At 35.4% G+C, this 10,746-nt stretch overlaps 1 protein-coding gene across 1 annotated transcript; it reads left to right on the top strand.

Moving 5' to 3' along the window:
- Positions 1 to 5,656: 5,656 nt before the first annotated feature.
- On the top strand, positions 5,657 to 10,536 carry LOC123526379 (hemagglutinin/amebocyte aggregation factor-like). The gene is made up of 5 exons (XM_045305512.2): positions 5,657 to 5,823; positions 6,637 to 6,874; positions 7,352 to 7,483; positions 7,833 to 7,956; positions 9,521 to 10,536. The coding sequence occupies exons 1-5, from the start codon at positions 5,809 to 5,811 to the stop codon at positions 9,750 to 9,752; spliced, it is 741 nt and encodes a 246-aa protein (XP_045161447.2). The 5' UTR covers positions 5,657 to 5,808; the 3' UTR covers positions 9,753 to 10,536.
- The last annotated feature ends 210 nt before the right edge of the window (positions 10,537 to 10,746 follow it).

The following is a 10,746-nucleotide window of genomic DNA, read 5'->3' as shown; positions in this document are numbered from 1 at the left end:
GGTACTCATAACACGTGTAAATATTGAGTTCTGCTCAACCCGGGGCTAGAGGGCGTGGATGGTAGCTTGCATTTCGACTACCGTCAATCAAACCAAGCCTGCAACACTGCCATTTATGTCGTGTTGGGGGACCTGTGGTTTTCCACTTTTTACTTTAAACGTGTTAATCATGAAAAGGACGCTATATAAATATGGTATAATGTAAATACCGTCATCAATTATAGATTATCACGTCAGTGACAACAAAAGATGATTATTGTAGAAAAACTTCTAACTATAGCTTATCTGCAGATATCTAAATATGAAAATAAAAATTCTAGCACCATAATGTTTGAAACTGGCAGCTTGCCAATAGCTTATTATATAAAATTGATATACGCTTCAGATGTATGTCCATATTTATGATTTTTCTGCCAGGTTAAACAGGAAAATATCTTGCTTGATTACATTTTCCTTTTTTCGGGAGAATGTAAACGACACAGTTTTAGCAAATGTAATTGCGTAATTATGTTACGCTTAAGGTTTAGCAGTGTGTCCCTCATTTCAAAAACAGAAAGAGTTGTGTTTTGTATTGAAACGGGACGTCAAATAAAGCATGTTAATTATTTTTGACATATATGTCTGAGAATCCTGAAAAGGAACCTATGAATTGGCCATTGTACTGTACAACTGTTACAGTAAAATTGTACATTTTTCCATCAGTTCTAAACCTTTAAATTTTGAAAAGAATAATAAAGTTTATACATTCTTTTGTATGTTCGCCATACGCAGTTTTTCACAGATTGCTGCTTGCAGTTAGACCCAAGGGATACAACTATGGTAGATATATTAACATAACGACTTTTATGAAAATCGACATTTTTCATCTTTAAACGTAGACTGAATATCTTTAAAATCAATCTACTTGTCCAATGTCCAATACATGTTGTGCCATGTTGGACCGTACTGTCCTATACTGGTCCACGCTTAAGACATTCTCAAAACGTTGTCCTTCCCTCCCCCTCCCCCCCCCCCCCCCCACCCACACCCCGCTATAAAAGAATGCCTTTTGAAAAGAAGTGAAAATATCACCTTTCAAAATTGCTGAAAACGATGTTAAACATAGTTATGCGAAATTTCAGCATTTATTATTAAGAAAAGGAACAAGTTGCAAATTATGCATCAAAACGAAGATATGTAACAGTTCTAAAATAGTGAATTTTAAAGGCAATGAACTGTCCAGCATTGTGGCTTCTTCGTGTGGTCTTTTTCTGGAATTCGAGAGATATACCGGTTTTTGTGAATTGATTATCGTTTTATAGAATTATGTACATGTTTAATATACTCCAATCTATTAAATATCTGACCAAACACAGTCTGCGTTTACTTGGCCTATTCAGTACAACAGCTACAAGCCGGGAACTAGTCGATCCTTCTTCAAAGCAGAGTAAGTACAATTCGGGTCGTCTGTGAGGAAGGCATGAGTAGCAACTAGCAAAACCGTCAACATGTTTTGACAACCTTAAATTTCTTAAACTCTATCCAGATATGACCCATGTCTTATTTTTGTATCTAGTAATAGGTGAAAAAACATGTGTTAATTAATTAGGAAACATAAACTGTGTAACTAAAATGATCGCAAAAGTACAGTGCATGACTTTATCTACCGAGATCCAAGTATACAAAATGATATTGTTCCTTGTGCTTAGAGAACTCGTGGAACATAACTTTTAAACATCGTCCTGCTATGATTTTTCTCGCTGGTCCTTATAACATGACAATAGCCAAGCTTGTAATTCAATATTAACGTAATGCTAGAAAATGGGATTACCGTGCCACCTTTCAATTGTACTTTCTAGCTTTAACCGTTTGCCACTTGCTTTTATTGTTTGAAACAAAATGAGGATATTAGAAGGCAGTGAAGTATGCCGTCGACTTTTCACTAAACGTCGAGAGTATGTAATGATATGATAAAGCATTTTGAAAGGAAAACAAAAACTTTGAAAAATTTGCGTTCATGTCAAGCGTGAGTATTTTGAGATAATTCAAAGACAATCTGTCGATAAAGGATATAAGTGCCTAATGCATAATGGATACAGCTTGAACTTGTTGGCTTCTATTTTTTATCGTAAAGAAGGAACACTTTTGTTCTTCATAGTCACATCTTCAAAGGCATCTATCAGTCATGCTTCAGTAATTTGAGCCGCACCATGAGAAAACCAACATAGTGCAATTGCGACCAGCATGGATCCAGACCAGCATGCGCATCCACGCAGTCTGGTCTGGAACCATGCTGTTCTCTAACGGTTTCTCTAATTGCAATAGGCTTTGAAAGCAAACAAAATCGATCCTGGCCAGACTGCGCGGATGCGCAGGCTGGTCTGGATCCATGCTGGTCGCAAACGCACTATGTTGGTTTTCTCATGGCTTAAACCAGGGTTCAGCTTTCAATGATCCAGGTGGCAAATAAAATCCTTGAGGCCTGCATGAACAATGTTTGTTTGTTTGTTGTTTTTGTTGGGTCTAACGTCACGACACAATTATAGGTCATATGGCGTTTTTCGATCTTTTACTGTTGGAGGAAGACCTAAGGTGCTCCTCTTGGCATTATTTTATCAAGGGCGGGTACCTGGGTACAACAACCGACCTTCCGTAAGTCAGCTGGATGGCTTCCACTTATAAAGACTACTACGCCCAAAATGAGGCTCATACCCACTTCGATGAGAGCAAGTGGTTTGAAGTCAGCGGTCTGGACCAACAATTGATACGACAGGAATGAAAGCAGAAGCGCGCTTTAGAATTGGGATTTCTTGAGGTGAAACTCCTTCAACAGAAATAGTCGTACTACCAATTCATTGTCTTGTTTTATTTCTATTTATCATCAGTGTTATTTACATAATTATTTATGACCTGTCTTCCGGTAAAGTATATTTCATTTAGAATCGATAACACTAATCATGTATATTTCCATCTTTAATACTGTAACTATTTAAAAAAAAATAGTTCCATTATTATTTCATGCTTTGTTTCTTAATCTGTTTTATTCCACATTTGGAAAATAAACGCCTTAAGTCACAAGACTTAAGATGTATAGAGTCCTTAAAACTTAACACGGATTGAATATTGAAATTTGCAGTTACAATAGATAGTTATTTTAACGTAATCACGGTAATGGACCCGTAATAGCAATGTTTAAAATATTGCGTTAACTTAATACAGTCTTAAAGTTAACATTGTTTCGCACTTTGTTGCAATTTTAAAGAACCTTTACCGTGTCGACTTTTTTAATTTTGCATATTGGGATATATCAAGCTAAATGAGCAATTTCAAAGTGATAACACTTACAAATGACGAGATTCATACAAACTTGATAAAGAACCTCGGATTAAAAACCATATAATGTCGATATTTTTACTGGGGAGACTCAATTAAAAGGATATAATCGGACAGAAACAATTTTGGCCGAGTCTGTGGCTGGGAATATTTGACCTTTACCTCATTGACACAGTTGATGGTGGTATGATTTTAAAGTGCGATTTATTCGCCGATTAAACTCTTAACATGCGGATGTGATGATATTTATCTAGTTAAGGATAAGCTATTGTTCTTAAACTGCTGTAATTGAACAATACTTACTGGGGGAAAATGGTCTCAAATATTTTCAATTGGTACTCTATATAACAATAGGGCGTTGATGACTGATGATATATTTCAAGTTTCTGATTAGACTATTTCAATTAATAGATTAAAGATTACTTGGAACATATCTTAATAGATAACTTTAACGATTACTTCGAATAAATTATTACCAAGCGTGTTTAGATTCGATATATCAGTTCTAAGTAACATTGCAAATGAACATTTTAAAATAAACTGTTCGACAATAACTACTTCTGCGGACTTATAAAGACACCATTAATGGTTACTGTACATGCAAACTTTATGTCACCAAGGGCGGTTACAATCTGATGTATATTTATTGGGGGGGGGGGGTACAATTATTCTTCAGTTTATAATTTAGATAAAGAGTCAGTAAGGTAACAACAGTTTTGTTTATCTATTACTAAGTAAACAAACCTGATAATATTCGTTAGCGTCGACGTCATTTTTGTATGATTAGTAAGTAAATTTGAGGATACCCCTATAAGATAGAAGAACGCACACTAGATGTAGATTATAATATGGGTAATCCTTACAATGTTTATATAAAGAGAAGGTTATATACAAAATGTTATTTATATATGAGTAATCCTTACAATGTTTATATAAAGAGAAGCTTTTAACAGTTTTTTTTAATTGCATTTTTGTTCAAGGAGGCATAAAGTGTCAGTTAGCCTTACACCACTTGACATTAACCTTTCTTTCAAAAACTGACTGAATTATTCGAAAATTTAATATAATCAGCGCTAAATATTGCTTAGATGTGATAGTTTGAAGTAGAATATTCATCTTGTGGTCAGCTAACTACAGTTACTTATTTTAATACGCTTTCTAACCTCAATTATTCCATCCTGACTAGCAACTTCTCTTCGTTGTCAATATGTAACCATTTTATATGATACAAAGTTTTTAAAGAATCAGCAATTATACATCAAAAGCAGTAAATATCGACTGAGAATGATTTACTTAAAGATATATTGGACCCATAATTCATATTTAAAAACATTGATAATAACTTCATTTAGTGTATGTAAACATAAAATCAACACGTCTATGTGTATTTACAGTACTATGCATTAGGTTTAAAATAGTAAACATTGTATAAACGTATAGATAAACAAAGTATAAGTGTGAACTACCACTACAAAATTGGATGTTTTTTAACAATCAACTGTTACTACATTACATTAAATTATGAATGTCTCTGTGTGTGTGTGTGTGTGCGTGCGCGCGCGCGCGTGTGTGTGTGTGTGTTAACGTCTTTTTCAACAATTTTTCAGTCATATAAACGACGGTGTCTAATTATGAATGTAGCTCTAGCTCTCTGCAAACTTATATATTTGGTAAAGTTATATATATATTTAATGTGGATTTTATACATTTTAAGTAAATATCCAAAGACAAATTATTTCAGTGAAAGATGGCAATGGATATCTTTAAATTTTCATTGGACCCAGTTTTGATAAATGTCATCTGATTTTGATTCACCAAGAACTTAAAAATGATTCAATACAGTTTAGTGTTTGCCTCTTTTACAGATAGATTTGAAGTGAAATTAATAGTAAGAATATAATATTGCTTATTATTTGACATCAAATAATCAACACCATTTGATCAAACGACTGTTATGAAAATAATTATTTCAACACTTTACTTTAATGTGGGACCTCTGAGGCTAAGTAATTACGGTCGTTGACTTCAAACCACTTGTCCCTTGCCGCTGTATGTTCAAAACCGTACTTTTGATGTAGAATTCATTTAGGTAAGAAAGCCATATAGGTCGGTGGTTCTACCCAGGCGCATGCCTGTGCCTGTAAAAATGCAAGGATAGACACCTGGTGTCCTCTTTATCCATCAAAAAGCAAGCACGTCGCCATAACACCAGTAGTTGCCTCGGTGTGACGTTAAAGCAAACAACAATAAAACAAAATCAACACTTAAACTAATGACTGTGAACATGCCTGTATGTCAATTACTGCGTGGGCAAAAGTTGCTATTAAAATCAATAATAATTCAATATCCGTACTGTTGGTCACTGTTGCATATTCAATTTCTTCTGGCGAGCACAAAGGTAGACACTGAAGTAAGGTATTGCCGTCGCCTCACTTTGCTTTGCAATTTAATCACCAGAGTCAGGTACTGCAAACAAATCAACGAAGTGGACTAATAATGGCAAACTTAGAGGTAAGCTTCTACATAATTCGTTCTTGCATGGATTAAAGGGTCTATTTAAACTCAAATTTGTAGTCACTTGCAGGGGTTATACAAATAGATAGGTATTTGCAAATGGAAAAAAAAAACATTTTCCGCGCTTAGTATATATGATATCCAGCCTAATATAACTGTGTATGTTTAAAAAGGTGTTGCTATAAATGGGTGTTATAGTGGAATGGAATGCGACATGTTAACTTTATATGAGCCGTGCCACGAGAAAACCAACATAGTGGGTATGCGACCAGCATGGATCCAGACCAGCCTGCGCATCCGCGCAGTCTGGTCAGGATCCATGCTGTTCGCTTTTAAAGCCTATTGGAATTGGAGAAACTATTATCGAACAGCATGGATCCTGACCAGACTGCGCGGATGAGCAGGCTGGTCTGGATCCATGCTGGTCGCAAAGCCACTATGTTGGTTTTCCCGTGGCGCGGCTCATATTTCCTATTCAGGATTAGTACAGCTAATTCTATTTGATCTCAAATAAAACTAACAAAACTGTTATATAATAGTATTTGTCGGCATTTGAATCGTCAAACTGTGGCAACATTGGTCCATCAACCTACCGACGTTGTTTGAATTTCACCATCTGTAAAAAAAGCCATACTGTTGTATTAGGTCACATTTCAAGGGCAAAATATAATTTAGATAAAAACAAATTAATTGATCGCTCTGACAACCTCGTGTTATATAAAAAAAAAATATTACTTTTTTATTATTTTATTACTTAATACTTTTAAGCGATAAAAAACAAAGGAAAATAATTTATATTGAATTTCCCAGATTGTCCGATTATTGGTCCTGTTAGCAGTATCTCTAGTACCAACAATATATGCCTGCGGTGGCTGGATCAACCAATGGGACGGTCCTCTAGAATTTGAGTGCCGAAGTGTGCATCAATTTGTCTCGCGTGTTCAAAGTATTCATAACAACCACAGAGAAGACAGACGGTATAAAATGAGCTGCCGAAACATTCCAAGTTATGTTCGACATTGCCACTCAACAAGTTGTCGTTGGACAGGTACAAAGTAATTAACATACAGTTAAAGCGGCTGAAAATGTCCAACTAAAATGCATGTCAGTTCTGATAGAATCTACTGGCAACTTTCTTTTTAAAAATAAATCTATAATTACGATGTCTTCAGAAACCGATGAAGCCAACTAGCTAGTATGGTGAAGAAAACAGTATTATAGGCATTATTTTGTTCTTAATAATTTTTCAATGATAATTTTATTCACCCATGGAAATCACATGATTATTTAGTCTATGTTAGCTTTGAGACATTGCCGCTAAATAGGAGCGCCACGGCTGTATGCTTAAACCACATCTGTGTTTTCTGCAAGACAAATTGCAGAAGTCCGTTATTTGCTTTAGGGTAACCATATATTTGTTATGTCATAAATAGAAATAATCTGGACAAAAGAGTGCTCTGCTGGCTTCTGTTTTGAACTGAATTGTTAGCCTTACGCTTCTAATGTGTTACACTGGTATATTCAGGATATCTCAACAACTATGACGACCTGCTGATGTATAACTGTGGGAGAAATGGCTACATAAATGGCTTTCGTAGTGTACATAACAACCATTACGAAGACAGAAGATGGAGAGTAAGATGTTGTACTGTACGAGGTATGCTCTAATTCATTTCTTATAACTAGCTTTGTACTTAAAGACAATAATAATAATGAAATGAAGGAAACAGATTTGTATTTTTGCAATTCATATAAAATATTATTAACCAACGGCCCTCGGTCGAGCATGTAAAACAGTATAAGCCTTTTCGCTTAATGAAAACATCATAAATCCTACTTTGAACTGAATCAAAAGCTGTATGACAAAAATATTAAATACACGGTAGAGAGTTTTCATTGGCAATGGTCAGACAATTTTTATGACGCAAGATGCATTCAGACTTACAATTAATTTTGTTTTCTTTACAAGAAATGTCTGTATATATTAATAAATGTTTCCGTTTTAGGTCTCTACCTTCATGACTGCACCCATACAGGATGGACGAACTCCTGGGATAGGCCCCAATACTATAATACACCATATGGTCAGATAACGAGTGGTGTTTTGTCGTGGCACAAAAACCGCTATGAGTAAGCGCCTACACTCTGCAAATAGTTAATAGCATTCCCTTAAAATGTATATCCACTGTGGGGAATCACATGATCAAAATAATATCTAAACCAAAATAAATTTATAGGATAATATTGAAGCAACTTTTGCTGTAAGTCTAAAATATAGCCTATCATATGGCAACATATCCTAAAACTACATAGGTTTCAATCACAACCACCTTCTGATTATCTGGAACACTTCAGGAAACTGATACTTCTTATTTTCTTTAATGTTTGTAATTACAGGAAATCTTTCACTATTGTCAACTACATGATAATTTAACAACTTCCGTTAGTCATATGTTAGGCTTTGTTTAAAGTTCATATTCTATCCAGGTAGAAAAAAATTTTTTCATGTTCTTCAAAATATAACTTTTGTTCAGAGATTATTTTGATCATGTGATTCACCGCAGTGATATCGTACTTGAATAATGTTATATAAACATAGTCATGCCAAATCAATCCTGTGCTCTTCTCGTGTAGACCTTTGAAGAAATCAGTGTAATATAAAGCGCATGTTCGAACATTTATAAGAGTAGAATATTGTTATATAATTCAATACCATTCTGTCTCTATATCTTCTGTTTCGAAGCACTTTATCTTTGTGGGTGTAGATTTCGTTCTTTTGCGGAAGTAATCAAAATGGCTTGTGTGTGGAACGTTGTTCTACCCAGCTACCCAGGCGTTGCGCTTATTGTCATTCTTCGTCATATGACCTTAAATTGTGCCAGTGTAACTCAAAATATATTGCCCGCCCGCTTAGTTCAGTAGAGAGAGCACAGGTCTATGGATCGCGGGGTCGCGATTTCGCGGGGCGTATGTTCTCTGTGACGACTTGATAAAAGACATTGTGTCTAAATTCATCATCTCTAATTCATGTGGGGAAGTTGGCAGTTACTTGCAGAGAACAGGTCTTTACTGGTACAGGCTTCAGGAACACTGGTTGGGTTAACTGCCCGCCGTTACATAACTGAAATACACTTGGAAAACGGCCATAACTTACAACATGTGTAAATGTTGAGTTCTGTTCAACCCGGGGCTAGAGGGCACGGACGGTAGCTTGCACTTCCACTACCATCCATGTACAGGCTCAATCGACATTTTCGTTTATGTCGTCTTGGGCGGCCTGTGGTTTTCCACTTTTTTTATTTTAAACCCAAAATAAATAAACAAACAAGATGCGCAGGCTGGTCTGGATCTATGCTGGTCGCAAACCCACTATGTTGGTTTTTTCATGGCGCGGCTCATTTGTCATTTTTTATTTCTTTAATTTAAGTTAACACAGTTTTGAATTGCAACCAGTTCACTTAACCAATTATCCTGAATTTCACAACAGCCCAAACCTGTTTCTCGGATGTAATTAACAGTTTGCTTCCCAAAATGATTCAAATCTGAATAACTTTCGCCCTGCCCGAGGATTGAACTACTGTTCATATCACAAAACATATTTCATACGCGATATTATAAATTAATGGCAGCATAGAAAATTCCTTCACTTTTAATAAAAAATGAAGAATTATACTTTTTGTATTTCATATTTCAGAGACAGACGCTGGAAGTACCGCATATGCAAGGTTCGAAAGGCTCACTGTACAGGTGAGCCTATCGAAGAAGATTTTGTTGACATCCCTGCCATCGCGGACAGAAGTAATACTGCTCCTCCTGCCGTCGAAGAGATGAGCGTGGACACAAGCTATACTGATGTCCCTGCTGTCGAAGAGTCAAGTGGGGACGGAAGTTCTGCTGATACCCCGGATATTTCTATTTCGGAGTAGTTCATCTCGAGCTTTTCTCAAAGCAAGCCTAGTTTATTTAACCGCAACTTCATATACATTGAATAGGTTTCTTAATTTTCTTAGCCTTCGTACTACCTATGGGATATAAACAATGTTTGTTCGTGAAATCCGGCACAATAAACCCATTGTATTGTCTTCTTCCGGTACGTGTTATGCATGTCTGGACCACAAGAGACTTCGGTTTTATTATTTTTGACCAATCGCAATTTCTATTTTATCACGCAATTTTCCTATTTCACCAAAAGCAACTGTGCATATTTTATAGAACAAATTTTGTCTTCTTTCCCTTGCAGATATAAAGACATTTTATATGATGGCAATGAATGCCAATGAGTATTACCAAAAGATAATCTCAGAAAATGCAACGTGCAGTCGATGATGATTTCCCATTATTTCAGTTTAAACAGTATTTATTTGACGTGATGGTACATGTTATAACATAGTGTGAAAAGTGTAGACAATCTATTAGTTTAAATGTTAGGCGGTTTTATATTAACAATGGTGTAACTATCTGAAATATTGTTAGTGCCTTCCCCCACACTATTCACATGATATAAGAAGGAAACTAATTTAAGGTAATTTGAAAATCTTAATATTTATGTAAAGAGAACAGCCAATAACTCACTTTGTTCGAGATAAGGAATAAAGATACGAACAAAGAAAAACGTAAAACGCTATTCTTTTATTCATTTAGACATAACTATGAAAACTTACATTCATCCCTGATACTATTGTCTATTATCATTAAAATGTACCAAAATGACATCTGACTTTCTTATAATTCTATATGTATGTAGTCTGAAGCAAAGTGAGATTTATATTTTTATGTTTGTACATGAACAAGGAGGTGAAAGAATCCACTATTTAAGAAGTAAGATACTGACCAAAGTCTTAAACTAAGGCGTTTAAAGATTCATTCACACTTACATGTGCAACCCTGAAACCGACCTTTGTAGTTCGAAACATGTACATT

The sequence above is a fragment of the Mercenaria mercenaria genome, chromosome 14 (assembly GCF_021730395.1).
Source record: "Mercenaria mercenaria strain notata chromosome 14, MADL_Memer_1, whole genome shotgun sequence".
Taxonomy (NCBI): domain Eukaryota; kingdom Metazoa; phylum Mollusca; class Bivalvia; order Venerida; family Veneridae; genus Mercenaria; species Mercenaria mercenaria.
The sequence above is the reverse complement of the archived record's forward strand: the minus strand, read 5'-3'. Positions and strand labels throughout refer to the sequence as shown.